The sequence below is a fragment of the Tinamus guttatus genome, unplaced genomic scaffold (genome assembly GCF_059628265.1).
Source record: "Tinamus guttatus ecotype Peru unplaced genomic scaffold, ASM5962826v1 Tinamus_guttatus_pri_ptg000004l, whole genome shotgun sequence".
Classification (NCBI taxonomy): Eukaryota; Metazoa; Chordata; class Aves; order Tinamiformes; family Tinamidae; genus Tinamus; species Tinamus guttatus.
The window spans coordinates 3,087,900-3,103,906 of NW_028288538.1; the positions used below are offsets into that span (position 1 = coordinate 3,087,900).

The window sequence follows — 16,007 nt, forward strand, 5'->3', positions numbered from 1 at the left end:
TGTACAGCTGCAAGGAGGTGCTGAGTGGGATTGGCAATGCTTGGCCGATTCCTTCATGTGCCTCTGGAAGGGGGAACGCACCAGGCAGGAGCTCAGCAAGGGAATGTGGCCTGACCCCTTCTCCAGCCTGGCTGCCCAGAGGCCGAGGTGCAGTCTGGAGTAGCAGATTCTTCTGTGGGCACCATTGGCTTCATCTCCACCAAGAGGAGGTAGTGGAGTGCAAACCTTGAGTGCCCTGGATTTATTTTCTTCCACTTCAGCATTCAGTGGACAGACTTCTTTCAATTCCCAGGCCTAACACCCCCAATAGGAGCAACCTCTCTACAGTTAGGGAGTTTATCAGGGATTTACTAAAGCAGGAATTTGGTGAAGTGCTGTTTCCAGAGTGGGTCTAATCACTGTCAGCAAGACCCAGGAAGTCAGGGTTCTTCCTTGAATCATCATCTGCCCTCTACTGCCTCCTCTCCAGTCTCTCTCCTGATAACTTCAGTGGTAGCCATGAAGGTGCTGCAGCTGAAGATGAGCGGCTCTGCAAGGGCATGGATGAGTGGGCAGAATAAACAAACGTGGGAGTTTATTCACAGTAGTTCAAAACCATCCTTATTTCATAGTTGGCAATTCCAACTCCTTTCTGGTGAAGTTGTTTTGTCTTACTGCATTTCTCAAACATTTAATGTATAAATCTCCTTGCCTGAGGAAGGGGGATCATGTCATGGTCATCGTGGCTGCACTCTTTTCTGGAGCTGCTCTGCACTCAGTGTGACAAAAAGCCTTGAAACTTGCTAATTTTCAGCCCTGCTGCTGGCATGTAGATCCCGTTATTTATGAGCCACCCCCAGATTTAATTAACCCTTTTTGCTTGTCCAGGTGCATGTCTGTCTTGTTAGACCCAGAGGGATATTTCCAAACTCACCTTAAAAAGATTCAAATCACATTTCATGATGATTTTCTCAGTTTGAAAATATGTCCCAAGTGCTGACAGCTGGTGCCTTGGGCACAAAAACTTGTGCAGGGCTCTGCTGGAGTGAGTGCTAGACACCTGTGAGCAAGGATGGGATGGACACGTGCAAAAGTGCATTTTGACAAGACAGAAGATGTATGAAAGAGCAGAAGGCAGGCAGGGGGTTTCAGGTGGGTTTGTGGAGGCTTCCAGTGTTGGACTCTAGCACCTTGAAGGTAGCTAAGGATGAACTGGTGGTCTGGATGCTAGTGCATTTCCCAGCCTGGGGAGCAAGGGATGTTCAGGGAGAACCATAGAAGTGGATTTTTTTTTTTCCAAGGTCTATTTACCAAGATCACACAATAAAAGATCTCCCTTAAAGCAGCATCCTACAGAGGGCAGATCTCAGGAAACATTTATCTACAGAAGACTAAAGAGGGATTACTTGCTTTGGGAACACAGTACATGTGGTGTGAATGATAGTCTGTCCTGTGTCATTTTTGTATTGAATCCTGTCTTTCCACCATTTCAGGATCTGTAATGTTTTCCGCTCCTTTCTTCATTGGAGGAACCTGACATTAATACTTGAGTCAGTATTTTAGTGTATTGCAACCTGAGCAATAAGCAGATGTAATTTCAGTGAATCTTGACAGTTGTTATTGCAAAATAAATGTAACTACATTTGCTTTTCTCACATTTTACATCTCGGAGTATAAATATATTTTTCATGGCTGTAATGAATTGATGAAGTTTGAGGTCTGTCCTTAGTTTCTCCTTTGTTCCTGCCTCAGCTGCTTTGCACATCTGCCTTTGGGCTGTGAAACTCATTTTGCCTCTCAGTTTAGAAGAGGACAACCTCCTAGTGCCTTAGTCTGTTAGACTGGAGGGAGGGAGTTTTAATGGTTAACTTCTATGCTTTAATTTTTGGGTTAGTAGTCACTGACCACTGCTGCTTCTTGCAGTCCTTAAGAACGGCTCCTTTTTCACAGGTCCTTATAAATGACATCTGTTAAGGACCAGCTAGTCTGGGGGGGGTCCCCTGTTTTTGCTACACAGATCCCAACAAGAAGGTGTATGAACTCCATGTAGGTGGCCAATGACTGCAGCTGCTGGTTGAATACTCGTGCCAATAGCAATAAATGAGCAAAGAAAGCTTGAGAAGGTCTTATCTAGCCTGACCTTCTGCACTTTTGGGTTTCATCCAGGGACTTCTGCAGTTGGCCAGTACCTCATATTACAAAACTATCGGACTTAATCAAAAAACAAAACAACAACAACAAAAAACTCTCAAACCTATCTTCTGCTAATGTGCTGTAGTAGTGCTGGTAGCAAATCAAAATGCAACTGATAAGAATGCTCACTATAGGAATATCTTACCTTGCCACAGCACAATCTCTGTTCCTATTTTTTTCAGCAGACTTTTCCATAATTATCACTATGTAGCAGAATGGTACTTCTGTCACTAGACACAGTGTTTGTGGTTTCTGTATATGTATATATACATATTTTTTTTCCCAAGAGTGTGACTTCTTGGTTTGAATTTTAGCTAATTCTCTATTGTTTGCACTCTCCTTTTCCCCCTGTTCTTTTCACATATATTTTTTTAAAATTTTCTTTTAATCCACAAATCCACATAGAGAAAGAGGCGGTTTTACTTGTAATCAAACCTCTCAGGTGCTTCTTTAAAGTCCAAAGGACATTTTGATTAAAAATCAATGCAATATGGTTTTGTACAACACTTAGTTGAGCGTGTTTTACTATAATCTGCCTGGTGCAGCTAGAATGTCCTTTAATAAGTAGTTTGCCTTTTAGAAAAGAAGAGACAAAAGAAGATGAAAACAACTAGTGACTGGAGGGAGAGAAGAAATGCCATTCGACTCACCAACGAGTACACAGTAGAAACTCTGGTGGTGGCAGATGCTGATATGGTCCAATACCATGGTGCAGAGGCTGCCCAAAGATTCATCCTCACGGTTATGAACATGGTGAGTATCCACCTCTTCCAAAAGGAGGAGCAGGCACAAAGGTCAGGACTGGCCTCCCTGGCAGCTGATTGGGATAGCACATTTTGGTTTGGCTTTGCTGAGTTTTTATACATGTGTAAACTAGATAATAAAACCCTTTTCCATGTTTAGGTCTGATCTGAAACACATAAGTATGAATGTGGCAATGCAGAGCTGAACCTTTGGCTGTGTGAAAATGAGCCTGGTGAGCTTGTCTCAAGCTTGGGCAGTCTCCTTCAGGAGAGTGCAGCTCACCTTGGGCGAGCCTGGATTTTAGTTTCTGATACAGACAGTGCTGTTTCCAGGGCTGGTAGTGCAGGTGTTCTCTCCATGTGTAGCATCAGCTGCTTCTCTGATTGTTTTCAGTTTAACTCTGCCAGGTGAAATGAAAGACTTCCTAGTGAATTTAGGATGTTCTTGAGTCAGCAGGGCAGGTGTGGGGCAGAGGCTTTCCAGAAGGGCAGCTTCCATGGCCTGGAAAACTTTGAAACCCTTGAAGTTTGAGGAAAGATTCTGGTTTTCTTGTGCCCCAGCTGTGTGACTCCATGTATTTGATGAAGGACATCATAATAACTTTTTAAAAACTAAAATTACAACTTTCCTTTTAGAAAACATTCAGTAATTCTTCAGGAGCAGTGTTTTCTACTGTTTTCTATAGTGCTGCTGCTTACTGGGGGAAAGAGATTCCCAGAATGGATAAATGGTCTTATCTGACATGACATTTTTTGGGTTGCTGAAGACTTTGAGGGGATGTTTGCTTCATGAGAGTAGTTTAAAGTCTAAGATTTTACTAAGATTTTTTTTTCCTCTGGGCCATTCTCATAGGAAAAGTGAAATTGTTAGAGAAGACAGCGAAAAAATCTGACTTTTAATTATAGCCTAGCTGCCTCCCTCGCTGTAGAAAACACTGCAAGCTCAGCACCAAACTGCTGATCTGTGCAAATTTCGGCTGATGTTATTCTCTCCCCCCAGGATCTTCTGTGTCCTATGTAGCAGCAGTCCTAATGCTTCTGAACAGTGGATGGAGTTGGACTTCATTAGCATCCTAGAGATTTTGCAGGGAATTTGCCAGGAGTATGTAGTCTTCTGAAAATGAAAGGCAAGCTCAGATGAGGTAGGAGTGTGAAGGTGTTAGCTGTTGGGATAGTTTAAATGTTCAATCTCAGCTGACAAGGGCCACAAAGTCTCTGACAGCTCTTGCTCACTCGCTTGCTGGCAGCTATAGTAAAACTACAATGGCTAAATTTGTTGTGGACACTGATAAATCTGCTCGGGGACGGCAGGGGTCCTTCCAGAGACACTTGCACAAGGAGGTGTTGGAGGAAGCTTGGCTTCCTGTGCCTGTGGTAGTGTGGCATCCAGGGACAGTTCCTTTTCCTGACTACTGCTCTGCTGTCATTTGTGAGCAGCAAATTGGCTGGGAAGAAATACCGATTCTGAATGGTAATTGATTGGTCACTCTTTCCAAAAGAAGAGTTCAGTGACGGATGTTCTGTGCAGCAGGGCTTTGTGAGAGGTCTTGTGTTCCTTTAGCAAGCATTGGCGTGAGGCAGCTGCCCTAGAGAGAAATGCTCCACTTGTTAAGCTAAGAGTTAGTTTAATTGTTATTTTTAGTTTTATTTTTTTCCCCATTAACAAGCTGCTTGTCTGTCTGTCCCTTCTTCCACATCTTCTCTTCTGGCATGCTGTGCAAATAATCACTTAACAGGGCTTCATTGTCGCTGTATATTTATTTCAGCTTGTTCATAGGAAATGTCTTTTTTCAAAAAACCCATAGTTCAGGCTTTACTGAATTTCTTGAATTTAAGGATGTATCTGCTTGGAGACACACACAAGCCTCAGTCTTCTCAAAACTATAGCTCCCCACCTAGCACAGAAACACCAAATGTTTTAGTGTAGCCATTAGTGTGTATCTGTGCTGTGTAGCTTTGTCAGCCCAGAAAGTTACCAGGGCTGACAGACCAAGTGCTAAACAAAAGATGCCCATGAATAACTGTTGTCTGCCCAGACCAAGGAGCAGCGCAGAGTGTCTGGGAAAGGCCAGCTTGCCAGGTGTGAGTGTGTTTGGGGAGGTGCTGCTGAATGGGTTGGGTCACCTAAACCCACTTACTGAACAAATAATGAAGCTTAGTTTCCAGTGGATTTGGCTGATAGACTTTTAAGCTAGATTCTGATGCTGCACTGTGAGCTCACCCCTTTATTAGACACTGGAGAATATACATGGGAGAGGAGTGTTGGCTGAGGAGCACATTTGTCTGACATCTTGTAAGGTGCAAAGTCCAGCTGAAACGTTTCCCGCTGTTAAGTCATTGCTCCTGGGGGCTCTCCCATGTGGTATTGCTGATATCTGATAGCATTTGAATTTATTCAGCCTTGCAGCCATTGGAAGGGCACTGGAAGAGGCACTGTCCTTTGGCCACCTCCATTCTCACACTGGAACATAATATCTTTCGAGCCTCTGCCTCAGTGACAATATTGGTTATGAAATTAGTGAAATTAAAGAGAAATTTAGCATTCAATTTGCCTTAATGAAAGCAGCTCTTCACCACAGCACGAGATGTTGAAGAATAATTCTGAAAATCCATTTCGGGAGGGAAAATAGGTTAGTTATGTGATTTAGGTAGGCCAGAATAGAATTCAGTGCTCTGCAGGGTTTGGGTATTTCCTAAACCAGCCATGGTGGATCTTTGTAATTTAGTTTCTCATCTGTGAAGTGGTGGCAGTGGGTGTAGTGTGACTCTACATGTGACTCTGGATGTCGCATCGGTGGGTTGTGCCCCTTCTATCCTCCACGTAAAGGCTTCATTGCTGCTCAGGGTCTTTGTTACCCGCTTGCTTCAGGAGGGCTTTGCTGCCCTTCTGTGACTTTGTTGGGGGCCAGGATTTGCCCTGTATTAGGCTTTGCTTATTCAGCTACACGGCAGGATGGCAGACTGCCTCCAAAAGAAACCAGAATGTTAATTTTGGCATGGGTGCTCGCATTTAAGCAAATAGAACATTACTGGTCAGGGGTTTATTAACTTAAGTCCTCTCTGTAAGCCATTACGTTTACTGTCAAACCACAAAACAAGCATTAAGAGGTCCTATTAATGCATTTTATATTTATAGATATTTTAAATAGTGATCTGCCTTAAAGTATTTAATAACTATTTATGTTACAGGAATTTCTGAAGGCGGGGGGGTCAGTATTACAAAATACTCTTTTATTGCTCCTTTGATAAATGTGAATCCTAAAAGAAGGGAAAAAAGCCTTCTCTTGAGTAAAAATGAAGACACAAAGCAAAGCAACCCCCTTTGCAACCCAGAAATACTAGGTACTCCTTCACCTAGAAAATGCAGTGTTTTTAGTGATATTCTGCAATTTTCACCATCCCCATGAAGAGAAATAGATTTTTATTGATGGAATTGTCATGTTAGAATTGCAAGCTCTTCCATTTAATAAACTAACATTTTAAGTTATCAGAGAGCTTTTTCCAGTACTATGGAAGAATTTCCTTCTAAGGTACTCTGTAAAGTATGAACAGGAACAAAAATGGCTCTAGAGCTCAGAGTTATTTTCTTTTAAGTCACTCCCTCTAAAATGAAATATTTTCCTGATTTCTGGCAAGGTAGTTGAATCAACACGTCTTTCCCAAATAAGACATTCCTGATAGCTTTGTGATGTTAAAATAAGCTGATGAAGAAATTGTGTCCAATGCCACCATGTACCTCTGCAGCTCTAGCAAGGCAATGAGTTTATGGGAATGCTGGAAGCAAGAGCATGGATATGGAAAGATGTTAACAGAATTGTAGAAATATAAAGCTTGGCTTGCCTGCAGGCCATTCAGAGAAAGAATTACTGTGTCTGGAATTGGTTAAAAATGGGGATTTGCTCACTAAGGTTTCAGTAGGAAGTACCTTGACTCCTTTTTCCAGGTGAAGGTAAAGCCTCTTGGTCCTGCTGTTCTGCACAGTGCTGCAGGGTTTGTGTTTCACTTCTCGTGTCTGCTTGACATGAGCCCATCTCCCGTTTCTGCTTTCACTCCCACCCTTCAGTAACTGACCTCCCTGAAATGAAGTGGCTACGTGGCAAACTGTGCTTGTTTGGCTTGCCCCTTCTGTCAGTCTGCTCCCGTCAGCTCAGCTCACTGCGCTCCATCCGTGGAGAGGCTGCTTGGGTAGATGTTCCAGTCATGTTTTTTGTGTTGCTCTTAAGACGTTTTATGGCTTTCTCTAAACTGGACTTCAGGCTTTTCTGCCTGTAACTAGAAGACCAGTGCTTTGATTTTCTCTTTCTATTTCCCCTGTCTTTCTGGGAGTCTGTTCATCATAGCTGTCATTTTGTGCTCATTTCATGAGCAGGTTCCTAGGGATGAAGCAGGTCTAGCTCTTTCAGAGGACTTTTATGCATCTCTTTCCTCTTGTTTCATTTTCTTCCAAGAGAAATCACCAGTAAGAAAAAAGAGGTTCTCTCTCTCCTTGTAAAAAGGCAAGCTGTAGTGGCCTGTTTTGGGGATGGTCGTCCTTCATGGCCTAGGCTTCAGCTTCCTGGAGGGAGCTCTGTGATTCAAATGATTCTGGCGCGTGTGATAGCTGAGACTTCAGACTCTTGGGAGAGCTCTGTCCACAGCCATCAGTGTCTCATTCCTCCTTGTAACAGTGAGGACAGACTGGCGTCAGCTACTACCTAAATACCAAGCTGCAAATGTTGGCTCTGTGTGAGTGTGCAGAGCTTGCTTTGCAAACCAAGTCGACTCAGACTAGTCCTCTAAGCATTCAAGGACAGAAATGTCAGAATTTCTAGGACTGCTGCTGTTGTTAAGCAGTGAGATTAGTGAAAGAGCTTCTTGTAGCAGCAAGCAGTGACTTGAAGTTAGGAATCTCTCAAATGCCATTAAGAGGGAATTTTTTAAAATGTTGTTCTTCAGGAATACTATGATTTATTCTCTGAAGCCTTTTACACTCTGCAGCTCACTCTTCATACTGAATTTTTCCCTTCAAGAGCCTTTTTGAAGAAACAGATAGTCACCTTTATCATATATCTAGGCCTATATTGGTGGATTTGCTTCTTGGTGCTCTTGAGGGCCGGCATACAAAGGCTCAGGAGCTGCCACTGATAATAACTGTCCTTATCCTGATCTGGAGTTTTCATGATGGGAGCACGAGTGTAAGGGAAAAGGGTATAAATCTTTTATCAGTGTCTACAAGTTTCCCTTTTCTCTTGAGCAGTCCCAGGAGAAAGATTTATGTCAAGTCTATCTTACAAAGAGCCATGGGTGTGTTATTTTCCATAATGTTTTATGGAGTAGTTTGAAAGCTTGGGTTAAGGTGGCTGTTGCAGATCCTATAACCCTTTTAACCACAGTAACTTTACTAACACTTCTGCTGCCTAAAAGCCATCCAGCAAACCAAACTCTATGGAGGCTCTCCTTGGAGTGCAAGGCTTTATTAAAAAAAAAAAAAAAAAGGGGGGGGGGGCGGGGTTAGTGTGCAATTCAATCTCAAGATTGGTGTTTTGAACTCTGACAAACACACATCTCCCTCCCATCCTCCACCTGCACAGGAAGCTTTGGGAAATTACAAAAATTGAACTGATGCATTTTTAGTTCCTTTCCTGGCCCAATTCCTCCTGTCTAGGCTGGCCTCGTGCATGCTGGGGTAGCTCTGGACAGCTCCTAGCAGGACCACAGTCCCTTCCATGCCAGAAGCATAAGGAGGAAGAAGGGCAGGATGAATGTGAACAGAGGAGAAGGATGGTCTGAGCTGGAAGCTTTTCCCTTCTCTGGGGCAGTCTGTGCAGTAAGGCTCTGGCAGGTCATGCACATGAAGGAGGGAGATGTCTGAAATTGGCTTTATTCTTTTTAGTTCTGCAACCTCCCTTCTGTTTTGCTGCTTGGTTCGCTTGACCTTTTCCCACATCGCTCCGTGCTTTGGATGAGTCCTCAAAGAGCAGAAGTCGAGAGCGCAGCAGTTGGCCTTGGGAACAGCCACCAGAGCTCGTGGCTGCGCTTCAGCCATCTTTACAATTCCCATCCCCTCCCTCAGCCCAGTAACGAGAACCTCCCTTGCTCTTCCAGCCAAGCTGCTCTCTGCGCTGTGGTGATGGCCTAAAACAGAGACCCTCGCATTTTGTTCCATGGCAGAGCTCAGCAAAGCATTCATTGGTTTCATGCAGCTGTCTCTTCTTGTTCCCAGCTGGCTAATTTTATTAAAAGCTCCTAAATAACCCCCAAATGTTCTTATCCTCCCCATTAAAAATGGTCACAGCAGCCTCAAGAGTGTGATGCAATTGCGGGCTTGAGGGAGGGTGGTCCATAGTATTGCAAGTGGGAAGGGAGGTGTCTGTGAGTCAGTCTCTCTGGTAATGTATGTTATCCATGCGGCAGGAAAACTTGAGAACATCTGCACTAGGAAATCCCAGTTCTCCTCCCCCAGCACCAATTATCACAGCCACCTCAGTTGGTGCTCTTGGCTCATGTTCTGGTGATAGCTACTTGGATGGGATGTCTAAATAGCTTTGACAGCCCAAGTCTGTGGGTGATGGTGTCCTTGAAGGCTGAGTAAAAAGGGCAGAAGGTGGTTGTTGCCCTGATGGAACCTGATTCCAGGGAGGACATGACCTACTTTGCACACAGGCTACCTTAACATGGGCTGTGTGCTGCCAAAAAGGCTGTGGATCACCTGTGCTGAGCTCGAGTTTCTTGGTCAGATCATTTAGGAATTTATCTTCACATAGAGGTTCCTTCTAGCCTTAAACATTATGATTTGGGACAGTTTGGATTTTTCATTTAAAAGGATAGTAATTTCCACAGTTATCAGTGCAGGGAAAGATAGTATACTGGCATGTAAAAATAAATGAAAAATTTGATAATGAGACAAACAATCTAGTGCATGTAGTGGTGAGTATTTCACTGTAGGCCACTGACTGATAGGACTGAACATACTGAGAATAATTTGTATTGAGAGTTATCTTTAGTCATAGAAGTTCGACTGATGTGGAGTTGGTTACCTGTTCATCTGGAAGTCCACATCTCCAGTTTGTAACCATGCTTCAGGGATGGATGCAGGAATGGGCAAAGCAGCTCCCCAAAGGATTCCTCCCTTGTGCAGAACTGTCTTGCACTCTGTTCACCAGAACTGGCATCCAGCTGTGCTTGTTCTTCATTTGACCTGTGCAGTGATTATGAGGTTGTAAGTTATAGCCAAGGTTATGTTAACTGAGCCACAACAATTGTACTTGATTTTACATGTCATAATTTGGGCAGTTTCTCAGGTAAGAGAATATTGTAAACATGTGGAGGAAGCTGAGCCCCCTTTCACTTCCTGCAAAAAACTATTCTCCCAGGAAGTCTACATTTTTTTGCTGTTGGAATATGGTGATTATTTTAAGGCTGGATGCTGTTCTGTCATAGGGATCAAAAAGGAGATGTAACTGGTAGCTTTTTGAATCCATCCTGTACCTGTTTGATTCATGTATGAGGATTGCAGATGATGTTTGCTTGTGCAAACCCATTTGCAGGCACACTTTCAAATGAGTTTTCTGGTTAGTTTGTCTGCAAATCTCAGACCATTTTGAAAGACAGGCTTATTTGTGGGTGGGGTACATAGTTCTCACTTGAATCTATGTAGATCTTTATGCATAAGACTTTGCAAAGTGCTCTTTGCTGGCTGGAGAGGGAATAGAACAGTTGTTGAAGGTAGATGAAGCTGAAGATGTCTCCGCTGTTCAGCTTGTTTTGCAGTTGTTGTTGTAAATGTGATGCTTTGATAGTGTCCCATAGTTCTGGGGCTGCAGTATCTTCAACAACGTTGATATCCTTGTCTGATCACACTTGAGAAACAGTTTTCATTTCATATAACTCCACGCTGCTTGGCTTGCTGATCTTCTGGCAGCTCTGTATGCATCAATCTCTGAGAAGTTTTTGAAACTTCATTAAGAATTTTTTTACTTCAGCATGTGGATTGCAACTGTTGTATTTTCTAGCCTTTTACTAGTGATGAATTATCTACCTAAAAATACACCCTTGTAGTTCAGCTGGTCAGCAGGGCCAGAATAGGTGCTGCTTCTGTTGCCTACACAGCTGTGTCTGCCAAATTCAGTACGCTGTTAACATTAACAAAAGCAATTCCTACACCTGGATTTGTGCTGCAGTGGTAACCAGCAGCCTGTCATAAGAGCCTGTTAGTCCAACAGAGCAGTGTCAGACAAGTTACAGTGTGTTTATCTGCACACATCAGAGCACTGATGACAGTCCGTGAGAACCAGTTTGACTGCATTGAAGAAAATATCTCCCTTTTAAATCCAGTCAGGCCACACTGACTGAAAGCTCTGCTGCAGGCTCCGAGATGCTCAGACTAGGGGGTGAAAGGTGAGTTGGCTGGAGCAGAAAACTGATTAGAAAGGGTCTGTCCCTTCTCTGGTGGCCTGTGTTTGAGCGCAGTGGCTGCGTGGAAGCAGGGCCATCATCTGCATCAGCCAGGCTTTGTTAGGAGAGGAACAGGGGCTCTTGTTGCTGCTAGCCAGTATAAACTGCCCTGCATCTGGAGCCCCTTTGGGCTCCATTTAAGAAAATAAGGAAACAGAGTTTGGATAAACATGTAAAGCAAAGCCCCTCTTGCATGGCTGGTGTCCTTCTGGATTAGTATCCAGTTGCCGCTGCTGCCAGCAGGGATCCACTCTTCTGAAATCACTGATGGGTGTGAGTAGTCAAAGGTATCTGGGGTTGGAGGTAGGACAAAAGTAGAGAAAGGAGGTCTGACTGCTTTCAAAATGCTGCACTTGAGCAAATGCTGAATTCCTCTGCAACTGGCGCTCTCAGCACAAAACGTTGGTTTGCTCTAATGGAAAGATGACCATCATTTGTTCAGCTTAATGATAGGGACATAAATAACTGCACGTTTATGGAATTCTCAGAGCTGATGCTAATCCAGACAAATGAAAGGGATCCATCACAGGATCCTGGCAAATACTTCTTGGTCCCTGATGTGGTACGAGAGAGGCTGACTCAGTTCCCAGGGTGCCCCATCAACCCTCTCAGCTGAGTGTCCAGGTCTGCACTTAGAGCAACTGAGAGCCCTTCCCTGCAAGAGCCAAGATTGTCTCCCTGGGTCTGTAGTGTGAGAGGGGCCTTTACGACTCCTCCAACCTCCAGCAGAGCTGAGTCCCAGCACTTGTGTGTGTTTGTGTACCAGCTGCAGGGAAGATAAATGACCTTCTGTGCTTACACTGAAGGTCAGTGGGTCAGATACTGAGTAGTGTCTGTCTTGCAGTCTGTGCCTGGATTAAAGGAAACTTCTAAGTGTATGCTTAAATCTAATCCCAAACACTAAAGTGCTTAAGAACATTCTTACAGTGAGCACATTCTGGGTTATTTGTACAAATAGGAAAAATACCAACATTTGAAAATAAAACAGCAGGAATACGTTCATATCTTGTTTGTTGAAGGAAAAATGAGATGACCTGCAGTGTTGTATTTTTCCTAGCCTCTGTGATATTTATAACCAAATAAGATGTACATAATAATTACAGCTTATCTGGGGCCAAATCCTGCTGCCACTAATCAAGTCTTTTTTTTTTTCAGTAACGGGTTATTTTGTTTTTTATTTTTGTCTGAAAAGGAAATGCAATATCCATCCCAAAGCTGTTATGGAGAATTTTAAAGCTTTCTAATATCAACTCCTCTCACCTGTTTTCACGTGTTCTAGTCAAAGTAGTTGTAAGTGGTGAAATGGATGGAATAAAGTTCCAGCAGCAATTAAAATCTTATGTTCTAACCTATAAAAACGAGGTGAAGTATTGGAGCTGGAATGCAAAATCTGGAGAAAGCAGCAAGGTAGTTTCCGGTGCTATTTTTGTATTTCCTGAGGCTTGTGTCATTATGTGCAGCCTTATTACTATTCTCATATATGATATGAAAATAACAGAGGGAAATTGCTTTTCCATTCTATTTCCTGAGGTCTAAAACACACCATTATTTCATCTTGCATTCAGATATCTCTGATGTTTAAATGCCCAGGATCCATATTGGTTGGATGCTTCACAACATTATGTCCAGGTTCCTGAGACTCCAGTTTGTTTGGAGACCCTTTGGAATATTTTTCATTGTTTAGCAATTGTATTTACTCTGATTATTCGAGTTCACTGTATACTGCATATTCTTTCTGCAGTTAGCTTGGAGGTGTGGGATTTTTCCTCTGCTTTGTTTTTCTTGTATGTTTGTTTGCTTGTTTTTCTTTTGCTGTTTCTTTACCTGACTACTGAATCCTGCTTGAATTAGACCTTGACTGGTCAGTTGATAAAGCCAGATGCTATACGGTAGTAACAAATGCATAGTACTTCTGCAGATATCCTATAGCGTGAGGAATTGCTAGCCTCGTAACACAGTAGCTCTTAAAAATCTCTTTTTTTTCTTGAGTGTAGTAACATAATCTGTGTGTACTTGTTTTGTTCAGATTTTTCACAGATGGAAATATCTCACTTAGTTCCAGGAACAATATGTAACTATCACTAGGTTTTGGCATTATTACTGTTTCTGAGGGTGTTTGCTTTGTTTTTGGACAGGTGTACAACATGTTTCAACATCAAAGCCTTGGAATTAAAGTCAACATTCGAGTGACCAAGTTAGTCCTGCTTCGAAACCGTCCTGTGAGTCTTGACTTGTTTTGTGCTGCTGTTACTGTTTCGTTGCTGTAGCTTCGTAGGCAGAGCAGGATTTCTGTGCTGTATGGGCAAGAACTGGGGATGTCTGGCCATATATTATATACAAAATGTAACTAGTACATGCCATACTGCACTGCCTTTGGTCTTCTAGTGTTTTATATAAACACCGTGACTAACCTTTCTACTTCTGAATTCTTTCCTTTCACAAAGGCAAAATTGTCTATCGGGCATCATGGAGAGAGGTCTTTGGAGAGCTTCTGTCACTGGCAAAATGAAGAATATGGTGGAGCAAAATACCTTGGCAACAACCAGGTTCCTGGTGCAAGAGATGACACCCCTCCTGTGGATGCTGCTGTTTTTGTAACCAGGTATCGTGAGTCAGGATTTTACTTTGACCAGTATTGGGCCATAGTCAATGGTGGAGTCTGGTCCACTAGCAATTTGAGAAAAGATCCACAGGTGATGATGAATGTACTGCTACAAACTCTCTAGTGGCTTGTCTTGTTTCTGTGTATTTGTTATACCAAAGTGTTTGCTTTTGAATCTGAGTGTTGCTGTAGCCATGATCATCTGAGGACACAGACAAAGCACAAGTGATGCTTTTTTTGTCAGCCTAACTACTGTAACTGTGGGGGAAAAAAAAAAGTTTTGAGTAAAGCTCTTTGTGGAAGAAAGAAGCAACAGACTGCAAAGATGCAGACAAGCTGAGAAAGCTGCTCTGAGTGTAATTAGATACGCATCAGTTGGGACCTGCAGAGCAGACACTGTGTTAGCAGAAGGGGAGACGTGGTGAAAGTTATTGCCTAAGGAAAAAAAAGATAGATACCATAAATTAAATTATGTTTCTGTCTTTGTGTTAGGAAATAACCTCTCTAACAGCGCCCGTCTATCATAACTTGGAGCAGTCTCTTTTAGTGCAGAAGGCTTCAAAGTTACAAATGTATTTCAGGCATGTAATAATGTGTGTGTGAATATTAAAGCAAAATTCTTTGGAACCTGTAGCCCAGCCTGTTGATGTGTCACATACAGGGTGTCAGGGTGCAGCCCAGATAAAATGAACAGAAAGGATGTTGTCCATATTTACTTAAAATCTTTTTTCCCTTTAACTTCAGTACTTGAGATCAGTACCAGAATACAATGCAAGTCCTCTGTCCTCAGTCTCCCAAAACATGGAATAGCAAATTCTTGGCTTTTTAAATTAATTGCATACTTGAGCATGTAAATTAGAATTAATTGTTGATCACTAATAATTAGAGTGAACGCAAAACAATGTGGATAGAGTGGATGCTGCACATGCTAGAGAAGACACCACTTCCTGCCCACTTCCCCAGTTTGAGACAGGAGCTGTCTGTGCTGCAATTCAATATTACTCACTTCTCATTCTTTTTCTTTTTTTCCCCCTGCCAACAATGTAAGTAAAATGCATGTTTTTACATAACCTGCCATTCAGCTTGTAATTGTCCCTTGTGTTAATAGTCTCATTGCAAACTATCCATTGACGAGTGTTGTGTAAAAGTGGACTGCATAGCTAGCGAGCTTGGCATGGGGTCCGTGAGGTTCATGAGAATGCACATTAAAAACGAGTGCAAATCCTTTTCTCTGTTTTCAGTGTAGTCCAACCAAGCACTTAAGTAGACACTTAATGTTTTAGACAGGGCGAATAGTTCCTTTGAAGTCAATGGGTTGCACATCCTGGTTGTAGTTAAGCATGTGCTTTATTGGATCATGGCCTAAATAAACAACTAACATTTTCGTTAAAGTCATCTGGGCATCCAGTTGTCCTGCATGACAAGCGGATCATACAAAATCTCTTCTGATGTGCCCTGAGCACAGGGCGGGGGGAATGAGCAGAGCATTTAACATGGGCGTTCTTGTAAAACCGAATGCAGGATGTCAGACTGAGGGACCTGGGCACTTGAGAATTGTAGGGGTTATCTCAGGATTCAGTGGATTTGGAGAGTTTTGCAGTCAGAACAGCTGGAGAAGTACAGCTTCAGGAAGGTTAGAAACTGGGCTTGGATTCTGTAAGGAAGTGTAGGCAAGGGTCTGCAAGTGCTGCATAGAAGAGCTGCATTTATTCTGTATGATAGGCCAGCAGCGCACACTTGTCTCCCTCCCTTCTTGTTCTTTCTAGTCATTGTAACCCATCCCTGTCTCTAACTTCATGTTCATACTCAGCAAGGCCTGATTCTTGTGTCAGGGAAATGCGGTTTCTCCTCTTGGCTCTGGAAGTCTCTGTGTGTGTCTGTGTTTCCCTGGACCCTCCCCAGGCTGTGCAGATGGAGCAGGGGTAGAGGACAGGAGAGCAGCGTGTCCAGCACAAGTGTTTTAGCCAGCAAAGGAGAAGCTGAATTTTCACCAGCTGCAGCTGCTTTAGGACTAGGAAGATATTCTTTGGGATTGACCTCTAAAGAAATCCCTGTGT

At 43.0% G+C, this 16,007-nt stretch overlaps 1 protein-coding gene across 1 annotated transcript in view; it reads left to right on the plus strand.

Annotated features, from left to right (window-relative positions):
* The window catches only part of ADAMTS17 (ADAM metallopeptidase with thrombospondin type 1 motif 17), a 166,718-nt gene that overhangs the window by 18,632 nt on the left and 132,079 nt on the right, over positions 1 to 16,007 (plus strand). The window contains exons 3-5 of the mRNA XM_088527984.1: positions 2,753 to 2,925; positions 13,484 to 13,567; positions 13,793 to 13,950. Of these exons, the coding sequence (XP_088384110.1) occupies positions 2,753 to 2,925; positions 13,484 to 13,567; positions 13,793 to 13,950 (415 nt within the window). The remainder of the gene's footprint in view (positions 1 to 2,752; positions 2,926 to 13,483; positions 13,568 to 13,792; positions 13,951 to 16,007) is intronic.